Source organism: Moschus berezovskii, chromosome 6 (genome assembly GCF_049115385.1).
Source record: "Moschus berezovskii isolate FMDL1 chromosome 6, NW_MosBer_1.0, whole genome shotgun sequence".
Classification (NCBI taxonomy): Eukaryota; Metazoa; Chordata; class Mammalia; order Artiodactyla; family Moschidae; genus Moschus; species Moschus berezovskii.
This window is the reverse complement of record NC_142465.1, coordinates 44,230,092-44,255,847: the sequence shown is the minus strand read 5'-3', so window position 1 is coordinate 44,255,847 and position 25,756 is coordinate 44,230,092. Positions and strand designations below refer to the sequence as shown.

Below are 25,756 nucleotides of genomic sequence, written 5' to 3'. Positions count from 1 at the left end.
TTAATTTCCTGAGATTTAAGTGAGAATTGTAGGCAGTTGGATTTAAAAATAAACCCTTGTGGTTTTAAGTTTATCTTGTAGAAATTTCAAGTTTTATTTTCCTCCCTGCTTCCATCCACCCCACCTCGGCTAGTTAAAGAGCTCACCGCTTGTAACCTTGATCTTAATTTCCTGCGGTGTAGGTGAACTAGAAGAATTCAAGAAGTGTTTCTTATCAAAGGCGTATTAGAACTTTGGGATCCTGCCCAGTAATCCACAAAAGACTTAGTTTACTTACCCAGCAGGTAAAGAATTCCCTTAGTGAAAACAAGCACTGTGTGCTATCAGGAATAACAGAAAGCCTCTTAGCAGCTGAATCAGAAGTTAATGAAGATGATTGATTATTCTTAAAAGTTTATCAGTCCTCAGTAGTTTACTCAGATGTCTTAAAAACTCAAATTATTGTGGAGAGCAGAAGCTCATGTTAGGAAGTGTGGTATTTTCTTATTTGGAGAAGGCATGTATCTTCATCTGATCTCCTTAAAGGAAAGTCACGCACAGGTGTAGAAAAAGTGATTTTGCTGTTGTTATTTGAGTGTACTCCAGGAGTTGGTGATGGACAGGGAGGCCTGGCGTGCTGTGATTCATGGGGTCGCAGAGAGTCGGACACGACTGAGCGACTGAACTGAACTGAACTGAACTGATTGTTGCTTATTTATTTGTTTTAAATATTATCCCAGGGAGTAAATAAGAGGAAAAAGCAGAATGAACAGAAGAGGGAGAAGCTTGGTTAGAAAAATGCTTTACCATGTTGGCAACCACTGTGGGCAACTGATACTCCATCCCTTGGGATCTTTGAGGAACATCATAAATGTGGTTCAGAACTGACCCACATGGGATGAAAGGGGAAGCTTTCAACCACTGTAATTGCCCACAGGTTAAGAATGGCCCCAGGGGCACCATCTCCCCTCCCCGGCTGAACTGCAGGGCAAAGTTCACACTGCAGCATCAAGAATGATCCAAGACAGGAAGTGAGAGTTTAGTGGAAATAGCAGAGGAAAAATGCAGGTAGTACTTATGGGAAACTGGTTGAAGCCTGCATAGGACCGTTTAGTTCCTGCACCAATGGTTAGAATAAAAATGAACTTTGAATAGCTTCCAAGAGGTGTAAGAATACAGATTTTGAAAAATTTATATTACTGCTCTTCTTAACCCATGAAGTGAAGTGAAGTCGCTCAGTCGTGTCTGACTCTTTGTAACCCCATGGACTGTAGCCTACCAGGATTCTCCATGGGATTTTCCAGGCAAGAGTACTGGAGTGGGTTGCCATAGAATGTACTAATACACGACTTAGTCTGAGATCTGGATGATATCAAGCTATTATATAACATCTTTTTAGAGGTTGAACTTTTTGTTGCAGAACTTCAGTTTTTATTTAAGTAACCACATTTAGATTATTTTCTGGAAAACTATTAAATCCATAACAAAAGAACATTCAGTTGTCATGTCCAAATCTTTGTGATACCATCCATGAATTCTCCGGGCCAGAATACTGGAGTGGGTAGCTTTTCCCTTCTTCAGGGGATCTTCCCAACCCAGGGATTGAACCCAGGTCTCCCACATTGCAGGTAGGTTCTTTACCAGCTGAGCCCCAAGGGAATCCCAGGAATATTGGAGTGGGTAATCTACCCCTTTTCCAGAAGATCTTCCCAACCCAGGAATTGAACCGGGATCTCCTGCATTGCAGGCGGATTCTTTACCAACTGATCTAATCAGGAAAGCCCATTAAATCTATAACAGAAGAATATTCAGTTATCAGATATATTTTTTTCAGAAAATTTAGAATTTGAAGGAGAGAATTTGGAAATCTGCAACAAAAGTTTACTACTGAAGTAGAAAATAACAATGGATCAATTCTAATTTTCAAAAGTGCTAAATGTTTTTAAGCACTACCATAATTGTAACATCTAGGTCTTTATATATTTATTTATTAAAATTTATTACATTTCCCTTGAAAGGAATATAACTACTATCTTTATTCAAAAGTGGTGTTGTTGTAGCTCATAAATGTATGGAAAGTATAATTATTATTTATTTAAAGTATGAGTTAGTCCTTTTTCTGAGGCTTTTCTTTTCAGCTTTCCAATATTGTTACAAAGAATAAATTTTCTTGGGGTAAAATTATACACTTAGATTATTCCATCAAAGATGTTAGTAATCTATGTGGACTTAAACATTTTGATTTCTTTCTTTAAAGATCTATGAAGGCAGAAACATGTTTGCTTGGTTCACTATTATATTCCCAGCACCTAGCACAGTAGCTGGTACAATGTATATACACAATAAATATTTATTCAATGAATGAATGAGTGCCATATATCAAATGCAGTCCTCTGTACATTGTGTTCAAAATAATTAATATTCATTCTCAAGCAATTTATAATCTAGTAATAGTAGAGACCAGTAATGATGTAATTCCATAATTGTTTAATAAACACTAAGATAAGTTAACACTAGACATGGAGTGTTGTGCAGATTTTAGGAATATGTAAATAAAGAGTTAAATTTATATACTACCACAGCATGCAATAGAAATAAATATGCCATATGTTGCTCTAGCATGTGAAAATGAATTTATGGTCTACTGTCCTTAAAGCAAAATCTGCTTCATTTATTTATTTATTTTTACACTAGTTCATTTAGTCTGTCTTTCAGTCTCCTTAGTGACTAGTCAAAACCAAGCATTTGTTCTGCTCCATTACTACGGGTTCACTTCATTCCAAGCAATTTTCTGTCAGGTTAAAGTTGGTTCTTCACCTCAATGGGAAACTCACTGCAAGGATCAAAATGCAGTTGCCCAAACTGTCTATTTGGAAATTATCTTTAAGTGCATGGCCAATGGCTAGTTCAGATAAAAATATAGCAATGCCATATTTTATATAGACTGTTTAATTTAGAATTGTTTGAAAATATTGCAATTTATATGTAAATGCATGATTTGAGTTAAGGAGAGAGCTTATTCAACCAAAGTAATTTTATATCAGATGCTTTAATTAGTAAATGCTTGAAATACTGTAAAAGTGTCATTCAAATCTCATATTATAAAATAAGGAAATCAGAGATTATTTTGCACACTTAAAAACTCTCTGGGTTCCCTAGTTACCACAGTATAACTAAAACAATTCTTAAGTTTATTAGGAATTTCAGTGGAGACCGTGTAACATAGATCTGTGTCAAAATCAAATAATATAGTAATTAGACACTTAGGATATAGATGCAAAAAGTAAATTAAATTTTGTTCTTTCCTTCTCTATTGTCAAAACGCCTCATGGAATTTTGGGTTAAATGTCAAAAAATTTGTCACCTTTAAGTCCTCATTTTAGTGCTTAGTATGTTAGAAATATCTAGTTAAAAATCTTCTCTTTTCCTATATGGAAAAGAATATAAAAAAATAATGTACATATGTATGCAACTGAGTCACTTTGATGTACAGCAGGTTGTCACAATAATATAAATCTACAATGCCTAAAAAAAAAGTTTCTCCTCTTTAAACTGTATAGAAAAGTTGTGATATTGGAATGAAGATTGTAAAAGGTGGTCTCAGTCAACAGGCATCCATATAAAAGTACCTGAAGCTCAGGGGCTTCAGTTTTGATTGCTATATAACAAGGTGTTGTTCTTCAGTCACTAAGTTGTGTCCAACTCTTTGTGACCCCATGGACTGCAGCATTAAACAAGGTAAATGCTACCATTCCAGACTTGTTGAGAAAATAATACACGTGAATGATCCTACTTTAGTACCTGGCATTTCATTGGAATATAAATGCACATTTTATTTCTCTTCAGCCAAGCAGTGGAAGAGGCCTTACATGTCACACGGTTCAAATGCCCACTAAAATGTAGGCTGTCTTCCTCCTTCCCAGATTATAGTAGCCACTGCCTGAATGCTCCCAGCATGAGGAAACTCATGCCTTCACAAGGATACTCCTACCTTCATAAATCTTTCTCTGCTATCTGACTTTGGAACCACTTGGTATAATTCTATTTCCTCAGTTCTGAGCCATCCTTGGTCAGAGAGCAGAAAAGCCAAAGAGATTCTATCAAAACTCTTTGGAAAAAATGTATTGGCATCAGAAAAAATGAGCACTAGTCAACAAGATAAAAATAAATCAAAGGAAACCAATCAGAAATTAGTAACTAGCCTTTTTTTAAAAAATGTTCTCATTCTGCATATAAACCCCATTTTGTTACTATGGAAATCTGAGCTGTCCAGTTCCATTTAATAATGGCTTCATATATGTTTATGTAAAAAAATTTCAGAATTATATCAATATTAAATATTATCTTCTAGTATTTTGGTTAATTATGAAATTAGAATCTCATTGTTTTATATATAGGACATTTAAAATATAAAATAGAGGTAAATTTATAAACAAGCTTTTATTTTTATTTATAACTTAGATATAATTATAGATTTTTTAACCAAAAATTTATTTGAGGAATGAAAATTATAATTCATGGCTTTAACTTAAAATTTAAGAGACTATGAAGGCTATCATTGATATGCTAGATGATAAAAGTAATCATTTTTAATCACAACATGAATGAAAATTTTAAAAACATTTTAAAGAAAAATAATTTCTGCAACCAGTTATTAGGTGTAATATTTCTTTGATATCTGGTCTCTGTCTAGGTTCAAAGAAGATACTTTTACATGTTTCTGAAATAAGCTAGCAGAAAATAATTATGCTAGCCTGTTTTAGACCACATGGTTGTTTTTATCAGTGACCCTTAACAAATTTGCAATCATATAAACAGAAATAAAGCAGAAAACCAATAACATAAATTATTGTGTCAAATGCTTCTAAACAGAGACCAGTTTTATGTTTTGAGAGCAAACCTTATGCAAAGTTTTTTGGTTTTTTCTCTTTTTTCATCTGTGTATGGCTATTTCAGGCCTTGATGTGAGGCTTTAATTTGCTTTTGACATCTTTAATCAGATCTTCATTGTATGCTTTGCCATAGTCTAAGACTGACAGAAATGAAACAGTAAGTAACATTTGAGAATCTGATGCCCAGCCATCATCAATGGTGTCATAACAAATTGAAAAGAATTTTTTACAACTGAAGTGTTTGAATCATGAAAAAACTTTACTCAACTTGCACGTTTGCAGATTCGGTACTGGGCTTCCCATGACAAAGAAGCAGCTGCACATAGAGTTCAAGTTGCTAGCCAAGAATACTCGGCCAGGCTGGAGAACCTTCTGCCTGACACCCAGTATTTTGTGGAAGTCAGGGCCTGCAATAGTGCAGGGTGTGGACCTCCCAGTGATATGATTGAAACCTTCACCAAGAAAGCACGTGAGTCTCAATATTTGCATTATATACTTGCCAAAATTCCCAGTTGATTGAATGATACAGGTACAGGTGAGAGAAATTTACTACCTAGCAATCTGAGCACATTTGGTTTTCAATTTTAGCCTTTAAAATCACACAAGTTTTAAAATACAACAAAAACAAACAAAAATATTGTTAGCTATTGTAGATGAAAAAACATGGCAAATACTTTCACATAATATCCATTTCAGAAATAAAATTGCAGAACCTCCTTTTCTAAAGACTATCCATAAAATCTTGCATCATTAGATAATTAGTTTATTATTTTAAACTTGGTTTTATAAGAATGCATCAACAGCATGAGAAAATGAAAATTATCTAATTTTATTATGCTTTGATTTATGTCATCATTGTACAATGCAAATGTAAGTTAAATGTTGAAGAGTTATCTTCACTCTCTTATTACTCTATGTTCTCATTGTTAATATAATAAGACCTCCTGCCCTGCGCACATTTTCTGCTCATTCTCATCTCCCTGGCTTCACTATGATAGCTCCTTCTTGAAATTAAGTTGAACAAATAGAAGAAGTTTATATTCAGAATCCTGGGAAGTTTCACAAGAATTTGAAGACATTATTACCATTAGAGTTTGGAAATTTATTTGGGTGAAAAGATAGTCCTAATGGTATAACAGAGCATGGAGGTAGGATCCAGACTTGGGTATCAGAGAGGGATTTCAAATTTGTCTCTATCACTTACACATCCAGCCCAGCACTTCTAATGATGTACTCTGCATAGAAGTTAAATAAGCAGGATGACAATAAACAGCCTTGACCTACCCCTGTCCCAATTTTGATCCAGTCCATTGTTCCATATAGTCAAGGAAGAAGTAAATATTTTTTCTGGAATTCCCTTGCTTAGCCCTGGGGGCAAAGATGCCATTGCTGGGGGGAGAGGAAGAGCACATTTAAAGGGAATGAAACCAGCTGAAACTTGACCCTCAAGGCTTCTGCTCCAGCACCTTGCCACCCAAAACTACACCCAATAGAATAGTGATGGCCATTGAACATAGGAAAAGTTCCAGCTCCCATCTACCTTTGGATAGAGCCCCTCCATTTCCAGCCCCATATCCCACCAGCATGCCCTAGGAAAATATGTAACCTGTGTTAATTATAGATCCAGCTCTCCCACCAAAGCCACTGGGCATACACTGACTGATAGAGCCACTACAACATAGGAACACACCTTCAAGAACTGGATAGAATTACAGTTGAGCTATTTCAAATACTAAAAGATGACACTAGTAAAGTGCTGCACTTAATATACCAGCAAATTTGGAAAACTCAGCAGTAGCCACAGGACTGGAATTAGAAGATCTAGAAAGGAATAAGTCACAACTGGAGAATGCAATGACTGAAATGAAAACTAGATGGAATTAACAGCAAACTATGTGATACAAAAGATCTGGAAGACAGAATAATGGAAATAACCCAATCGGAACAGCAAAAGAAAAACAGATTTTAAGGGACTAGTTTAAGGGACCTTTGTGACAACATCAAGCATAACAACATTTTTATTATAGAGGGTTCCAGAATAAGAAAAGAGAACGGGGCCAAAATATATTTGATGAAATTATGGCTGAAAATGTCCAAAGGAAATTTCCAAAGGAAAGAGATATCCAGATACAGGAATCACAGAGGATTCCAAACATGATGAACCCAAAGAAACCTAAGACATATTATAAGGAAAATGGCAAAAGTTAAAGAGAGAATTATAAAGTCAGTAAGAGAAAAATTAAAAAATCACATACAAGGGTACCTACATCAGACTATTACCTGACATTTTTGCAGAAACTGCAGGCCAGATGGGAGTGACCTAATATATTTAAAGTGCTAAAAGGGAAAAACCTACAAACTAGGATACTCTATTCAATATGGTTATCAATCAGAATTGAATGAAAGATAAAATAAGCAAAAACTGAGTTTATCAATACTAAACCAACCTTACAAAAATTTTTAAAGAATCTTTTCCAAGTGGAAAAGAGAAGTCTACAACAAGTAGTAAGAGTTGATAGAAAAGAAAAAAATCCTACTAGTAAAGTCAAATACATAGTAAAGGCTGTGGATTGAGCACTTGAATAAGCAACTATGAAGATTAAAAAAAAAGAAATTATAAAATTAACTATAACCGCAATAGACTATTAAGGGTTAAATATGCAGAAGTGAAATATGACATCAAAACACAAAACTTGCAGAAGAGATTTAAAAAGTAGATCTCTTAGAATGTGTTTGAACTTAAATGACTATCAGTTTAAGACAGGTAGATGTAGTTATAGGTCAACATATATGAACTCCATGGTAAGTACAAATCAAAACCCACAATTATACACACAGAAAAACTAGAGAGAAAGGAACACAAGCACGCAAATAAAGAAAATCACCAAACCACAAGGGAAGAAACTAAAAGAACAGAGAACTACAAAAACAACCAGAAAACAAGTAACCGAATGGCATTAAGTACATTTCTATCAATAATCACTTCAAATGTTCTAATCAAAAGACATAGAGTGAAAAAAAAAAAAAAGGCATAGAGTGGTTGATTAAGTAGGAAAGAAGTCCCATGTATTTGATACTTTCCAGAGACTCACTTTAGAGCTAAAGACACACATATACTGAAAGTGAGGAAATGGCAAAGATATTTCATGCAAATGGAAACTAAAAGGGACTAGGGTTACAGGATTCTGAGGTACAAGCTGCTATATATAAAATAAATAAGCTACAAGGATATATTGTATGACATTGATATACAATTACATGGCTGTTATTTTATAAATTTTAAAGTGGTATAATAAAAAATATGAATCACTGTTTTACACCTAAAACTAATATGGTAAATCAATTACAATTCAATTAAAGATCAGTAATATATAAAATCCAAGAAATAACCAAATATGAACATTTAAAATGACTTGGGTGGGAGCCAAATTCTAATCGGATAGTTGGGAATGTCCTTTTAGAGAAGATCCTATTTGACCTAGGATATGAATAATAAGAAGGAGGACTTTGCTGAGGAGATTCTATCAGGCAGAGAAAATAACCAGTACAAAGCCTTTACTTGAGAGGAGTTTGGTGTGTTTTAAGTGTAGAAAAGACAATGGTTCCAGCTCTGAATTGTGGAGGAGTCATATGAAGCAGGGTCTTACAGATCATAGGAGTGTAAATTCTTTCTAAGTGTCATAAGAAATCACTGGACAATTTTAAGGCAGAGAGTGATATCATATATATATATATAATTTTCTGCCTTCTGGGTAAACAAGGAACATGGTAGAATAAGAGTGAGAGCTGTATAGCCAACTAGGAGGCCTTTTTTAATATTAAAGGAAGAACTGATGGTGACCAGAGATAGAAAGAAGCAGAAAATTTTCTGCAGGCAGAGTTGACAGTTTTCAGCTAATTTGTATGTTGGCAATGAATGAAACAGAAGATTGAATAGATTTTGGCTTGCAACATTGGGAGTTTGGTTGTGCCATTTAATAAATTTGGGAAATAGAGAAAGACAAATTTGAAGGGTACATAGTAAATGTTCTGTCTTGATTATATTGCATTTGGGAAACCCTTTAGACATTGAGGAGGATATAGGAAGTTGGACACATATCTGTACAACTTGAAAGATTACCTTGAGACAGAATTGTATGTATTTAAAGCCATAGGCCCAGATGTAAGGTTTGGGGAGATTTATACATAGAGGAGAGAAGAGTGCTCAGGATCAAGTCCTAAGTCATCCCAACACTGGGAAACTTGGCAGAGATCCTGGAGCTAGCAAAGAATGATTAATGAGAAGGAGCAACCTGAGAGACAGGAGGAAAGATAATAAGAGATTATGAATTTAAGAAAAGATATTCAAGAAGGAATTAGAAGGTTAATTCTGTGAAATGCCGTGAAGATGTTCAATTTGAAAAGAATAAAAAAGTGACATAAGATTCGGCCAACTGGAGGTGAGTGATGACCTTGAGAATAGCAGTTTCTAAAGAGTGATGGAAATCAACTGAAGGTTGATGAGAAGAGAGTAAGAGATCATTATATTGCCTTACCTCCCAGGGCCACGAGGTACATTAAATGAAACCATGGATGCAGACCATAGGGCCAGGCATGTAGTACAGACATCAAAATTAGCTATTTTTATTGCCACATGACTTTCAGTATTATAATTCCTGATGTGATGCAGCTTGCAGAACTGAAGTTGCATGTGGTTACCATCAGTAGCATATTATTACTTTCACAGCTCCAAGCCAGCCTCCGCGGATTATCAGTTCCATAAGGTCTGGTTCACGCTATATCATCACCTGGGATCATGTGGTTGCACTGTCAAATGAATCTACAGTGACGGGATATAAGGTATATAAAAGATTACTAGATTATTTCCTATACAAGCTTCATTCTTACAAAGAGTGATTAATATTTTTTTTTATTGTTGTTTTGTCAAAACCCATGCAGCTCTTATTCTAGTTATGTAGTGGAATCAGATGACATAGTGCTATGATAAATTTTGAAATGAGAAAAGATCTTCAGTGAATTCCAGGAAAATACAATGTCAAGTGAACAAGATAGAATAACTACTTTAATGAATAGAATTGTTAGAATAATTAGTGTTTAAGGAAGAAAGAATCGATTTTTGCTTGGCAGTGATTAAGATAGTGTTTCCAGGCACATAGTGAATTCTTTGATGTATTGAGGCACCATCTGTAACTGAACAAAAATGGAAAAAAAAGACTATTTCTATAAATTCCTTATATCACTATCACATTTTTCAATGGATACCAAATTTTTGGAATAGTGTAAAAAATTCTAATTGTGAGGTAGTTTTTTAGACTATTTCAATATATTGAAAGAGCCCTCATTTTATACCTTTTTCATTAAAAAATACATTTTTATCTCTATTTTCTATTTCTATTTCTAGTTTCAAAAAGTGAAATTCAGATGCTTACGATGTGTCCTCTTGGATTAGCCTAAAATAAATAAAATCTAACTATGTGATTTAAAAATAATATGGATTTTTCAGCTAGTTTACACATAGCTCCCTAATACTTTTTTAATTATTATAAATATAAGCATCTTTATTCAAATTTAGTATTAGGGAATTGGTTCACTATTACCCATTTATTAAGTAGTCATATTCTGAAACTTTTAAAGGTACTCTATAGACCTGATGGCCAGCATGATGGCAAGCTGTATTCAACTCATAAACACTCCATAGAAGTCCCAATCCCCAGGGATGGAGAATATGTTGTAGAGGTTCGTGCACACAGTGATGGAGGAGATGGAGTGGTATCTCAAGTCAAAATTTCAGGTAAGCCAATCATTTAAGACACATTTTAATTAAGTACTCATATAAATTTCTAGGCCCATATGGGATCCCAAGTATAAATGTGGGACTGATACTCCCACTAATATCAGTATTATTTGTAAGTAGATTTGAAATGTTAAAGATGCCCTTTAACAAAGGGCAAAGATGTTATTTGTCCCCTTATGTGTCACAAAAGTACATTGGCAACATAGCAGATACTTACTGATTATTATCTGAACATCAAAATACAATGGTATTTATTAAAATAACAAATAATAATATCTAAACTGACACAAATAATATTATCCAAAGATAACAATATCCAAACTTCTCTAATATCAAAAGAAAATTCATTGGACTACTATAAATATTTTCCTAAACACTGTTTCTTTACCTTACACATATTAGCATAACGGGCGGGTCACGGTGGAGAGGTCTGACAGATTGTGGTCCACTGGAGAAGGGAATGGCAAACCACTTCAGTATACTTGCCTTGAGAACCCCATGAACGGTATGAAAAGGCAAGCTGTGATTCATGGGGTCACAGTGAGTTGGACACGACTGAGCGACTAAACTGAACTGAACTGAACTGAAGATCAGAAAGACCGTAGATGACAACTCCTTCCTTTACCAACATATCTATTTGTCTCAGTACAGCTATTCCTTTTCTGAAAACTCTATTTTCACAGCATTGGTTAATTTGAAATAGATATGTAAGGCAGTGATTTTTTCCTCTATTTGGATTTGTAAAATTCTACTAATTTTTAAAATTTTATTGCTTTTCTCTTACTCTGTACACATGGTTTAGTTTATACTGGATTAAAATCAATGTTATTTTGAGAATTTTATGAGACTATGAAATTCTAGAAGATGCTAAATCAAAGATGAAGTAACTGATTTAGAAGAAAATTTGATGATATATAGTTAAATAGATGAATATGTTATACATTAACCTAATAAAAAGTCCTTTAAAACAATGCCAGCATTTTTTGTCCAAACATAACTATACAAAGAAAAGAAACTGTTGAATTAACATGAAATGTCAGATGTTAGGTAAATAGTACAATTTGAGACTTTAAAAAAATAAGTTTGCATTTATTTGCAAATTATTTAAATTATTTGCAATGAGAAAAGCATATGAATACAAATGGAAATTTTAGGTTTTCATACGAATTTAAATTATTTACATTAAAAACAATTTTAGTTTAGACATTGTTATTATGTCTTTTTAAAAATTTACAAATTCCAAAAAATGAAAGGAAAATAAAATAAATAGTCATATTCCAAACATTCTAACTGCTTAACTAATGTTCAGTGGAATTTGCTTTAAGTTACCCTATACACATTTATAATTTCATGTGTTGGCCTTTATTGAATATATCCTGTCATATCCAAATTTTATCAATTATGTTTCATGAACATTGAAAAATTCATGAATTTTATTTTAAATCTCTAACTCAAACGGTAAAGAATCTGCCTTCATTGCAGTAGACCTGGGTTCAATCCCTGAGTCTGGAAGGTCTTCTAGAGAAGGGAATGGCAATCCAGTCCAGTATTCTTGCCTGGAGAATCCTACGGACAGAAGAGCCTTGTGGGCTATAGTCCGTGAGGTCACAAAGAGTCGGACACGACTGAGTGACTAACGCTGCAGCTACTACTATTCTCTCAAACAAATGTGCAAAATTATCTACCCATGTCAGTTTTTTCTATCATATAATAATACTATTTTCACTGCATTTTTATAAATCTTTCTGCAGGTTAAATTTAAATAATCTTCCTGAAGGTTAAATTCAAACAATGAGTTAAAGAGTTTTACTTCTATATTTCAAATTTTCTTTTAAAATATGTATCAACTTATGTTCCTATTATTATTGTGTATGAGTGCATTTTCTACTGCACCACTCCAACATTAGTCTCTATCTTTTAAGTCATCACTATTTTGATAGGAGAACATGGCATCTTTGTATTTTTGAAATGTTTTCTAAATTTCAAACTTGGATAGCACACAGATTCAATAGTTTTACACTTAGAAAGGCTGTTTCTCAAAAGGAAATTATTTTGAGTGTGATAAAATGCAAAAAAACCTGAGTAAGTTACTTTTGAAAACTGACCTTCCCTCTCTAGAAGCCATATAGTGGCATACTGTTGTTCTCTTCATTTTTACCCTTGATGTGTTCCTAATGTGAAGCAAAAGGTAGTTTCTGGGATTTAAACTACAGAAGCTTGTAGAAGTGACAAAGGCTATTGCAGTGACAGTAGCATCAGTAGAGTTGTAACTTGTGATGTTCTGGTAAATGTTAAACAGTTGACCCTCTGAAGGTGGGAGGAAGCTCTGGTGTATAGTGTTTGCCAATTTTTGTGATGTAAATATTTTCATCGTGTATGATTTCAAGCTTGCTACATGATGTCCCTAAACGTGTAGTTGCAAGGAGGTGCTCAGGAGCACAAGTTTCCCTAGTGGTTCAATGGTAAAAAAATCTTCCTACAGTATAGGAGATGTAGGTTCAGTCTCTGGGTGGAAAAGATTCCCTGGGAAAGGAAATGGCAACCCACTCCAGTCTTCTTGCCTGGGAAATCCCATGGACAGAGGAGCCTGGAGGGCTACAGTCAATGGGGTCACAAAGAGTTGGACACTTGGCGACTAAACAACAAGCTCAGGAGCACACTGTGATAGGATTGTCACCATCAAGATGCAATAGGCATAAACTCATGAGCATTGATGAAGATGAACCGCACTAAAGCAGTGAAAGTGTAACCCACATTGCTGGCAGATTCTTTACCAACTGAGCCACCAGGAAAGCCCGAGAATACTGGAATGGGTAGCCTATCCCTTCTCCAGGGGATCTTCCCCACCCAAGAATCAAACCAAGGTCTGCTGCATTGCAGGCAGACTCTTTACCAGCTGAGCTACCAGGGAAACCCAGGGAAGGGATTGCCTCCTACCTCAGTTGGTATAGAATCTGCCTGCAATGCCCAAGACCCGGGGTTCGATTCCTGGTTTGGGAAGATCCCCTGGCAAAAGAAGTAGCAACCCACTCCAGTATTCTTGCCTGGGCAGTCCCTCAGACAGAAGAGCCTAGTATGCTACAGCCCATGGGGTCGCAAGAGTTGAACATGACTTACTGATTAAAACCAACCAAAGTGATGAAGCTGAGTATTTACTATCTTTGTTCTAATTTTTTTCAATTAACTAATAAATTTACATAGTTTCAATTTTAATAACAGCATTTTTAACAACCCACTCACAAATTTCCTTAAAATGTAACAGTCACCTTTTGGCAGGTAGTAGGGACCAGCTGCAGCACACCAAGTTTATAGTCTGATTTCAGGGTGTAAATAGCCCATGTGCAGAAGATACAGAGTATGATTTTTTAGAGACTTGAAATATACTCAGAATAGTTTCCTTTTATTGCTAAACAATGGAAAATGTTTTATTAATGCAGAATTTCTATTATTTATCTCTTAATTTGGTCAGAGCTGTACCAAAAAACCCTCCAAAACCTGTAGAATTAATTTTAAGAAATATCAGATATTTTATGAATGCACCATTCTAGAGTTTTCTCATTTATTATTTTCAAATTATTTGTAATGGGAAAAGCATTTGAATACATATGAAAACGTTAGACTTTTCATTAAGTTTAAAAGACTCCCAGTACTTTCCTTTGTTTCAGTTTTTGTGCCTAAAATATGTATCTATGAATATAATACATTGCTACATTTTCATGTCTATATGCATCATGCTATTCATTCATTTTCTCATTCAAAAATATACATTAAATGCCTAAAATACTTCAGGCATAATTTACATACTTAAAATGTTTTACCATTTATATATTTCCACATGCTTTGGAGTCTACATCACAATCATCCCCTTCTGGCTCTACTCTAATTCTAAAATTTGTCTTGACTTCCAATTTTGGCTTCCTGTATATAGTCCATTCTCTGTATAACAGCCAGACTGATCCTTCCAAACATAACTCAAATCATATAGCTTTCCTCTTAGAAAAACATCCCATAGAATAAAATCAAAATCCCTCACCACTGGCCTGTGTAACCTGGTCCTCCCAAACACTCTTCCCTCAATTGATTTCACCTGTGCTCCTTTAACTTTCTGCTTCTTGAACATACCAGCATTATTCAACCTTTAAACATTATTCAACCTTTAAACCTCTGTACTTGCTCTTTCTGCTGTCTGGAATTCTGTGGATTTTGGCACTGCTGGTTATTTCTGTCATTTTTGTTTCTGCTCAGATGTCACCTTCTCAAGGAAGAATTATTATATGTCCATCAATATAACATAGCCCCCTACTGTAGTGCTTTTCATATCACATCATTTTTTCAATTTATTAGTATTTATAGCTATTAGAATTATTTATTAATTTATACTGTTTATTGTCTGTATCCTTACTTGTATCTAAGCTCTGTGGGAGCAAGTTCTTGCCTGCCTTGTTCAATCCTTAAATCCTTAGAACTCAAGGGACATATCTGGCACATAACAGGGTATTAACAAATAATTGTTTAATTAATTCATGGTTTCTGTATAGAGGAAGATTTAGTTATAAGAATAATTGGAGCAACTTAAACTGTAATTTAGATATCTAGAATGTTGATATGCTATCCTATTGGGCACATGATTTATGCCATGCTAATCTACAAATTTGATTCTTACAAAGATCAAGACTTTGTATTAGAGATATTCTAGAAATTTTATCAGACATGGTAATCTGTAACTCTACTTATCTCTGACCTGAACACTGTCATCTGCTATCTTAATAAATTATTCCCTATCAGATTGCTTATAGTTCACATAGAGGCAAATATAACACTGCAAATGTTTCATCACAAGCATACTATATCCGATATATTCTATATTGTCATTTAAGAATCCTTTGTTTTTATAGATAATTGTTAATGAAATTAAGAATTAGGTGAAATTTAACTATAAATTTTAATACAAAGTAATTTATCTTAATGGCTACCCACTCCAGTATTCTTGCCTGGAAAATCCCATGGATGGATTGGACTGGTAGGCTACAGTCCATGGGGTCACAAAGAGTTGGACAGGACTGAGTGACTTCACTTCACTTCACTTCTTCATGAAATATACACTTATAAAATTTCAGAATATAAATTGACAATACATATCCACAGAGAAGCAGTATTTCATTATTGATTTGTCAATGTGTATATTTTGAGCTTTTATTTTTCTTTTAGTTTTAAACACACTAAAGCCATCTTAGTCAAATCAAGACTTTCAAGGACATTTTAGAGTTTGAACTACTTAAAATAAAAAGAAGTAGTCATTGAACCCTTTAAAGTGGTAGTAATATGACCAGATATTTGCACTTGAAAAATTACTTTGTTGTTTGTGGAAAATATATACAGTAGGAGAGCTAAGATATAAGGAGATGAATTACAAGGTTATCATAGAATGATTAATATGATGGTCTGGATTGTAAAGAAGGCAGTGGTAAAGTCTAGGGTAGGTTCTAAAAGAACAAGACATCTTTTCTGCTTGATTTAAAGTTACTATATATTTATTTTGTTGACTTTATGTCTTCTAATAAATCTGCAATTTATCCTGATGTTACCATAGATGATATGATCTAAACATTTAACCTACTACTTTTGGTAACTCCAAGCTATTAAGTTAAACTACATAACCAAAGCCACTGACTTCAACACTGATGAAAAACACATTTTGTTTTTTCGGTTTGTTCTCTTCCCAATAGCAGAAGTTAAAGGGCTAAGAAACCGTTCTCTAGTGAAACCGTTAGTCAGATGTCTGACTGTGTTACTCACATGCTCCCTTCTCCACTGTCTGTTTAATTCCTACTTCATGAAATTAAAATTCGTCATCTTGGTAAGCATTTTCAAACCAAAAATAGTCTGGGTGTCTAATTTTATACAATAGCCTGTATATACATGGTGGTCTAAGGCTTAATTTATCCTGTCTTATTTAATGACAAGATGCCATATACTTAAGTGATCTCCATATCTGTAAGCTTGTAAATGTTCTGTATCATTTGGAAAATAAATTTCAATAAATAAATTAGCTACTAGCCTAAAATTTTGAAATAGTATATTATATCACAATAAAGTTATAGTTGAATGCCATTTTTATAGGTTCATCATCATAACTTTAAAGTTTCATATTTGTGACTATGAAACAATCAAATATTGTCATTCAAGAAATGCTATCACTCAAACCATTTTGAAATAATCAAATATTTTGTTTTCCTTTGCTACATTTTGTGTGGGATGCAAGAGGGTGAATTCAACCTGTGTATTTCTAGACTGACAAATATCTTGCATTTAAAATTACCTCTAAAATATACCTTTTATTATCATTCAGTCATGACTACCCACTTCAAATGTTTTCTGACTCTATTGCAGTGCTTGACACTCCTAGTTTTGTAATAGGTATAAAATAAATGAGAAGGTATCTGAACAAAGTAATACTTTCTCACATCTTTATATTTGATTTGGAGATTGATTCAGTGCCCTGATCATTGTCAATGTATGAATGATCCATGTTTTTTTTCCGCAGTTGATGGACAGGGTTAGGGACTCCCAGTAAAGAAGTTCTCAGAGTTTTACTTACCTTTCAGAAGCTTTGGGCAGTAATTCTAGGAGCAGTATTTGTCACTTTTTCAGACCATCTCTACATCTAAACTAATCTGGAATCTTCCCCAAGGATTTTTATTTATTTTATTTTTAGTTACTAGATGAACTTTTGTTAGAAAAGTAATGTCTTTGCTTTTTAATATGCTATCTACATTGGTCATAACTTTTCTTCCAAGGAGGGAGCATCTGTTAATTTAATGGCTACAGTCACCATCTGCAGTGATTTTTGGAGCCCCCAAAAATAAAGTCTGTCACTGTTTCCATTGTTTCCCCATCTACTTGTCATGAACTGATGGAACCAGATACCATGATTTTAGTTTTCTGAATATTGAGATTTAAGCTAACTTTTTAACTCTTCTCTTTTACTTTCATCAAGAGGCTCTTTAGTTCTTTGGCTTTCTACAATAAGGGCTGTGTCATCTGCATATCTCAGGTTATTGTTATTTCTCCCGGCAATCTTGATTCCAGCTGTGCTTCATCCAGCCCAGCATTTCTCATGATGTACTCTGCATATAAGTTACATAAGCAGGGTTACAATATATAGCCTTGACGTACTCCTTTCCTGATTTGGAACAAGTCTCTTGTTCCATGTCCAGTTCTTACTGTTGCTTCTTGGCCTGCATACAGAAGTCTCAGGCAGGTTTGGTATTCCCATCTCTTTAAGAATTTTCCACAGTTGTGATCCACACAGTCAAAGACTGGCATAGTCAATAAAGCAGAAGTAGATGTATTTTTGGAACCCTCTTGCTTTTTAACTAATCCAGCGGATGTTGGCAATTTGATCTCTGGTTCTTCTGCCTTTTCTAAATCCAGCTTGAACATCTGGAAGTTCCTGGTTCATGTACTGTTGAAACCTGACTTGGAGAATTTTGATCATTACTTTGCTAACATGTGAGATGAGTGTAATTGTGTGGTAGTTTGATCATTCTTTGGCATTTCCTTTCTTTGGAACTGTAATGAAAACTGACCTTTTCCAGTCCTATGGTCACTGCTGAGTTTTCCAAATTTGCTGACGTATTAAGGGCACCACTTTCACAGCATCATCTTTTAGGATTTGAAATAGCTCAATTGGAATTCTATCACCTCCACTAGCTTTGTTCGTAGTGATGCTTCCTAAGGCCCACTTGACTTCACATTCCAGGATGCCTGGCTCTAGGTGAGTGATCACATATTCTTGCTATCTCTTCTCAATATTGTCTGCTTCTGTTAGGTCCATACCATTTCTGTCCTTTATTGTGCCCATCTTTGCATGAAATGGTATCTCTAATTTTCTTGAAGATATCCCTAGTCTTTCCCATTCTGCTGTTTTCCTCTGTTTCTTTGCGCTGATCACTGAGGAAGGCTTTCTTATCTCTCCTTGCTATTCTTTGGAACTCTGCATCCAAATGGGTATATCTTTCCTTCTCTCCTTTGCATTTTGTTTCTCTTCTTTTCACAGCTATTTGTAAGGCCTCCTCAGACAACCATTTTGCCTCCAATATTTACTTACTACCAAAATAATTTTAGTTTATGAAATTTGGTCTTGGTCTCTGAAGCTATACTTTAGTGTTATAATGTGAAAATAATTTTATCCTCTGATAAAATTTACTCTCGAATCAATTCCATATTTGTATAACACATTTGCTCTGCAGAAAACTGATTCATTAAATGAACATCTACTGAACACTTGCACTATGTCAGGCAATTGCTAGGTTACTGGTTTCAACAATTTGCAAGACCTTCTGAAGCTTGCATGCAGCAACTTGCATAGACCTGTAGATTATCATATTAAGCAAAATAAGTCAGACAGAGAAAGACAAACATTTTATGACTTTATTTATATGTGGATTCTAAAATATGACACAAGTGAACTTATTTACAAAACATAAAAAGACCTGCAGACACAGAAAACAAACTTATGGTTACCAAAGGGGAAAGCGAATGAGAAAGGAATAAATTAGGTGTTTGGGATTAACAGATACACACTACTTATATGTAACACAGATAAACAACAAGGACTTACTGTATAGCACTGGAAACTATATTCAATATCTTACAATAAACTATAATGGGAAAGAATATAAAACATGTATGTGTGTACATGTATATACATAACTGAATCACTTTATTGTATACCAGAAACTAACATAACATTGTAAATCAATTTATGAAAATAAGGATGCTAACAGATATCAGGAAAATAAAGCACTAAGGACAAATAATAACGTTTATCTAGATATAGATTTATTAAGGCCCATAAGGAAAAAATGACAAGCTAATATAGATAATCAGTTCATTTCAGTTCAGTTGCTCAGTCATGTCCGACTCTTTGTGACCACATGAGCCACAGCACGCCAGGACTCCCTGTCCATCACCAGCTCCCAGAGTTTACCCAAACTCATGTCCATTGAGTCGGTGATGCCATCCAGCCATCTCACTCTCTGTAGTGCCCTTATCCTCCTGCCCTCAATACCTCCCAGCATCAGAGTCTTTTCCAGTGAGTCATCTCTTTGCATGAGGTGGCCAAAGTATTGGAGTTTCAGTTTTAGCATCAGTCCTTCCAAAGAACACCTAGGACTGATCTTCTTTAGAATGGACTGGTTGGATCTCCTTGCAGTCCAAGGGACTCTCAAGAGCCTTCTCCAACACCACAGTTCAAAAGCATCAATTCTTATGCACTCAGCTTTCGTTAATAGTCCATCTCTCACATCCATACATGACCAGTGGAAAAACCATAGCCTTGACTAGACAGACCTTTGTTGACAAAGTAATGTCTCTGCTTTTTAATATGCTTCTAGGTTGGTCATAACTTTCCTTCCAAGGAGTAAGCATCTTTTAATTTCATGGCTGCAGGCACCATCTGCAGTGATTTTGGAGCCCAAAGAAATAAAGTCTGACACTGTTTCCACTGTTTCCCCATCTATTTCCCATGAAGTAATGGGACCAGTTGCCATGATCTTAGCTTTCTGAATGTTAAGCTTCAAGCCAACCTTTTCACTCTCCTCTTAAACTTTCATCAAGAGGCTTTTGAGTTCCTCTTCACTTTCTGCCATGAGGGTGGTGTCATCTGCATATCTGAGGTTATTGATATTTCTCCTGGCAATCTTGATTCCAGCTTGTGCTTCTTCCAGCCCAGCGTTCCTCATGATGTACTCTGCATATAAGTTAAATAAGCAGGGTGACAATATACAGCCTTGACATACTCCTTTTCCTATTTGGAACCAGTCTGTTGTTCCATGTCCAGTCCTAACTGTTGCTTCCTGACCTGCATACAGGTTTCTCAAGAGGCAAGTCAGGTGGTCTGGTATTCCCATCTCTTTCAGAATTTTCCACAGTTGATTGTGATCCACACAGTCAAAGGCTTTGACATAGTCAATGAAGCAGAAATAGATGTTTTTCCGGAACTCTCTTGCTTTTTCCATGATCCAGCAGATGTTGGCAATTTGATCTCTGGTTCCTTTGCCTTTTCTAAGTCCATCTTGAACATCTGGAAATTCTTGTTTCATGTACTGTTGAAGCTTAGCTAAGGGAATTTTGAGCAGTACTTTGCTAGCCTGTGAGATGAGTGTAATTGTGTGGTAGTTTGAGCATTCTTTGGCATTGCCTTTCTTTGGGATTGGAATGAAAACTGACATTTTTGAATCCTGTAGCCTCTACTGAGTTTTCCAAATTTGCTGGCATATTGAGGGCAGCACTTTCACAGCATCATCTTTCAGGATTTGAAATAGCTCAACTGGAATTCCATCACCTCACTAGCTTTATTCATAGTAATACTTCCTAGAGGCCACTTGAAATCACACTCCCGAATGTCTGTCTCTAGTTGAGTGACCACACCATCATGGTTATCCCAGTCCTTATGTTAAATATGGTTTTTTGGAAATGTTAAATTAAATTAAAATTAAATTTAAAAAAAATAAATATGTTTTAATTCTAAAATGCTTTCATGGTATAGAAATTCATATTATCGAAACCATTAAAATTATAGGATAAGTAAACCTGCAGATATTGAAGCTGTATCTGAAAATATCTAAAAGGGAGATTTGCCCAAGATATGGAAAATAATGATTAATATCATTTGATCACTAAGATTCAGAAATAACAATGAGGCTACCATATTTAGTCACGCCCATATTTTCTTTTACAGTATTATGATAGTATCATAATGGAAATAATTGTATACAGATTTTTTTTTATTTTTAATTTCCATGTGTTTATTAGAAAAGATTCCAGAAATGGAAATACAGAATTAAAGGGAAGGATCTTTCAAAGACTTGGTGGCCCCTACTTGACAATTGTCAAATTGCTACCCAAATAGTAATGCCCACATTTCATTAAAGAAGTTTCATTTCTTCATTAAAGAAGTTTTTTTAAAACTTAAAGAAGTCCTTCCAATGAATATTCAGGACTCTATCCTTTAGGATGAACTGGGTGGATCTCCTTGTAGTCCAAGGGACTCTCAAGAGTCTTCTCCAACACCACATTTCAAAAGCATCAATTATTTGGTGCTCAGCTTTCTTTATAGTCCAACTCTCACATCCATACATGACTACTGGAAAAACCTTCGACTAGACGGACCTTTGTATTTAAATATTATTAACACTAGATTGGTGTTTTATTTTTGAACAAAATAATTAATTGCTATTATAAAAATTCTCAAATATTTAGTGTACATGAACAAGAAGTAATAGAATAATATATGTATATCTACTTATATGAAATTCAGAAAGAATATAATAAAGCAATTTTTAAAAAGGTATATGTGTAAAACTTCCCCCCAAAGAGATTGATTAGCACAAAATTCAGCACAGTGCTTCAAAGGGCAATCAAAAGAGGTTTATAGAATGATGACAATGCTATTTATTTGCCTACTGATAGGTATACATACATTTTTTGCTTTTTCTAAAAAGCATTTTTTAAAAATATTAATTTACATAATTTATTTCAAAGTTGTAAAACTAAAAAGAGTTTTGGCACAGCTAAAGATTATTGCATTTGGTATTTTATAGGTCTATATTAGTTAGTTAGGGATGCCATAACAAAGTACCACAGACTGAGTGACTTAAATAATAGAAATGTATTTTCTTTCAACTCTGAAATCTGAGGTGAATGTGTTGACAGGTCTGACTTTTTGGAGGCCTCTCTCTTTGACTTGTAGATGGCCATCTTCTGCTGCATCGTCATGGTCTTCCCTCTGTATATATCTGTGTCCTAAATTCCCTTTCTTATAATAATACCAATTATATTAGACAAGACCCCACCCTAATAACATAATCCTATTTAGCTTAATTACCTCTTGAAGAACGCCATATCCAAATATAGTCATAGTCTGAGGTACTAGGGATTAAGGCTTCAGGATATGAATTTTTAGTAGTAAAATCCAGTCCATAAAAAAATCACTGTTATTTCAAGAGGAAAGCCTCCATAAGATAGCATGTGTGAAAGTGTTATTTCTCTGAGCAATCTACACAGAACTTACATTCTAAAGAAAGGTGGCAAAAGCAGAAGCAGGTGGTAAGGTGGAAGAGGGCTAGGGCTAGGGCCTATGTTTTCTTGCTTTTATTTTCAATCCCAAACTCCCAATCTACAACCTCCATTCTCCCCTGGTATAACTATAAGTTTGTTCTCAGTCTGTGAGTGTTTCTGTTTTGTAAATAATTTTATTGATAATATTTTTCTTAAGATTATGCATATAAGTGATATCATCTGATGTTTGTCTTTCTCTGACTTGCTTCACTTAGTGCAGTAATCTCTAGGTCCAGTCATGTTGCTGCAAATGGCCTTATTCCATTCATTTTAATGTCTGAGTAATATTCCACTGTATGTATGTACCACATATTCTTTAGCCATCCATCTGCTGATGGACGTTTAGATTGCTTCCATGTCTTGGCTATTGTAAACAGTGCTGCAGTGAACATGGTGGTACATGTTTCCTTTTGAACCATGTTTTTCAATGGGGCGTGGCAGGAAAAGTCTGCTCTGATAGGGTAACAGTGGAAAAAATAATCAAATGAAGTGAGGAACTGATCCATGCAATTAATGGGCTCTGACAGGGTAACAGTGGAAAAAATGATCAAAAGAAGTGAGGAAATGAATTAATGGTCCATGCCGGAAAAGTATTTCTACAGTAACGATAAAAAGCCTCAAGCAAGAAGGTATACTTGATAGCTCAAGGGCAAGCAAGATCAACATGCCTGGGGCTGAGCAATTTATGGGGAGAGTGGACACAACAAGTCTGGAGAGTTAGATAGGACCTGAGTCATAACTCGATTTATGGATCTTGGTTGAGGACATTGGAATTTACTCTAAATGTGACAAGAAACCATTGAAGCATTTTAAGATGTGGACTGACATGATTAAATTTATGTTTTACAAGTTTTACTTTTTCAATTCTTTGGAAAGAGGTAGAAATTTTGTGAAATATGGAGGAAATCTCTGTAATATCAGGAAATAAGGAGGGCAGGAAATAGCAGCCTAAAGGTGAGAGTCTAAGCAAGAGATGATGTCAGCTTTGACTTTGTGTGTGTGTGTGTGTTAATCCCTCTGTCATGTCCAACTGTTTGTGACCCCATGGACTGTAATCTGCGAGGCTCCTCTGTCCATGGAATTTCCCAGGTAAGAATACTGGAGTGGATTGCCATTTGCTTCTCCAGAGGATCTTCCCAACCCAAGGATTGAATCTGGGTCCCTTACATTGCACATGGCATCCTTACCATCTGAGCCACACAATTTGACTAGTATGGTCACAGTAAAAGAAGTGAGAAATGGCTATACTCAGGATTTATTTGGAAGAAGACCCAACAATATTTTCTGATGAGAGGGAGGGTGAAAGAAGAATTGGCATAACTCTTAAGAATTTAGGTTAACCAATGGAATCATCTACTGAAATGGCCAACAAAAACAACTACTGAAAATAGATAATTGGAGAAAATAATTAGGAGTTCAAATTTTGACATCTTAGTTTATGTTATGTCTATTAGACATCCAGGTATATAGATTTTAAAGCAATTATCTAGCCAAACAGAAACTAGCTGAGGTCAGATAACAAATTTGTCAGAAAATCAATTGGCACAATTGTGTAAGTGTCTATAGCCCATACCAGCCTGATACAGAAATAGAGATAGCAGAGAGTTGTTGGTGTTGCCCAAAGCTGGTGCATTGCATGGTAATAGGAGATCAAGGGAAACAAGGGTGTATTACTTCTAGTTAAAGAAGAATTTAAATAGCTGGACAGAGTGTTCATATCTATTAGGATATTTTCAGCTGTCAGAAGCAAACTCTCAACTCAAAATTGCTTGAGAGATAGGTAGGCCTTCCACCTTTGTGACATCAGTGTCTCAAACATATAATCAAGGGCCAGTCACCCCAATCTCGCAGATTTGTCTTCTTGGGAGGTCTCAGAATTAGGTTCATTCTAAAGCTCATCTAAGACTCTCTGTGGTTGCATGATGGCTGCCACAGTGCTAGGAATTATTTCATACAGACCTGATGACCTCCAATAAAGAAGAGTTCTGTTTCTTTTGAAACTCATTTTTAAAAGAAAGGATCTTTCCCCAAAGAACCTCAGAAAATCTTTCCATATTGTCTAGAACTGGGTCACAAATCTGCCTTTAAACTAATAAAATGGCTTTTTCATGATTGCTCACTGTGATAAAAAGTTTACCACACATCTGGGGATAAAAAATATCTTCTTTGAGGGGTGAACATCTGAACAAAACATGGAAATGTGTTGACAAGGAAGCAAAGAGATTTCTGCTTACTTTTCAAAGTTAACTAACAAGGTAAATATACATGGAAATAAGGACAGGAAGAAGAGGAAACTAAGTCAAAGAACCACTTCATAAAAATGCAGAAAAAGAGAAAGGAAAGTTACAGGAAGGATAGAAATTTAGATTCAAAAGCAGAAAATTTAGGCAAGATTATTTTTTTTAATTGAAATAATAATGAGACTTCACCAACAAGGATCCTGAGACTTAAACAAGGATTTAGGATGTGAAACAAGTAGCTGAAGAGTATGTCAATAAACTGAGAGAACTCTAATCCAAAGTTGGTAAACACGTTTACTCTCAAAATTATATATGTGGCACTACCGCTCTTAAGGAAACTGACCTAAATCAAATCCCTTATGATTATACAGTGGAAGTGAGAAATAGATTTAAGAGATTAGATCTGGTAGACAGAATGACTGATGAACTATGGACAGAGTTTTGGGACATTGTTCAGGAGACAGGGATCAAGACCATCCTGAAGAAAAAGAAATACAGAAAGGCAAAATGGCTGTCTGAGGATGCCTTACAAATAGCTGTGAAAAGAAGAGAAGTGAAAAGCAAAGGAGAAAAAGAAAGATATACCCATTTGAATACAGAGTTCCAAAGAATAGCGAGGAGAGATAAGAAAGCCTTCCTCAGCGATCAATGTAAAGAAATAGAGGAAAAGAACACAATGGGAAAGACTGGGGATATATTCAAGAAAATTAGAGATACCAAGGGAAAAT

The 25,756-nt window shown here is 34.9% G+C and overlaps 1 protein-coding gene across 5 annotated transcripts in view; it reads left to right on the top strand.

Annotated features, from left to right (window-relative positions):
• CNTN1 (contactin 1) overlaps positions 1 to 25,756 on the top strand; it is a 427,927-nt gene that overhangs the window by 369,683 nt on the left and 32,488 nt on the right. For 4 of the 5 annotated variants that reach the window (XM_055394045.2, XM_055394044.2, XM_088836972.1 and 1 more), the window contains 3 exons: positions 5,154 to 5,340; positions 9,598 to 9,710; positions 10,506 to 10,662. In XM_055394045.2, coding sequence (XP_055250020.2) covers positions 5,154 to 5,340; positions 9,598 to 9,710; positions 10,506 to 10,662 — 457 coding nt within the window. Of the gene's footprint in view, positions 1 to 5,153; positions 5,341 to 9,597; positions 9,711 to 10,505; positions 10,680 to 25,756 lie in introns of those variants that run through there. The other variant, XM_088836971.1, reaches the window with a different exon arrangement.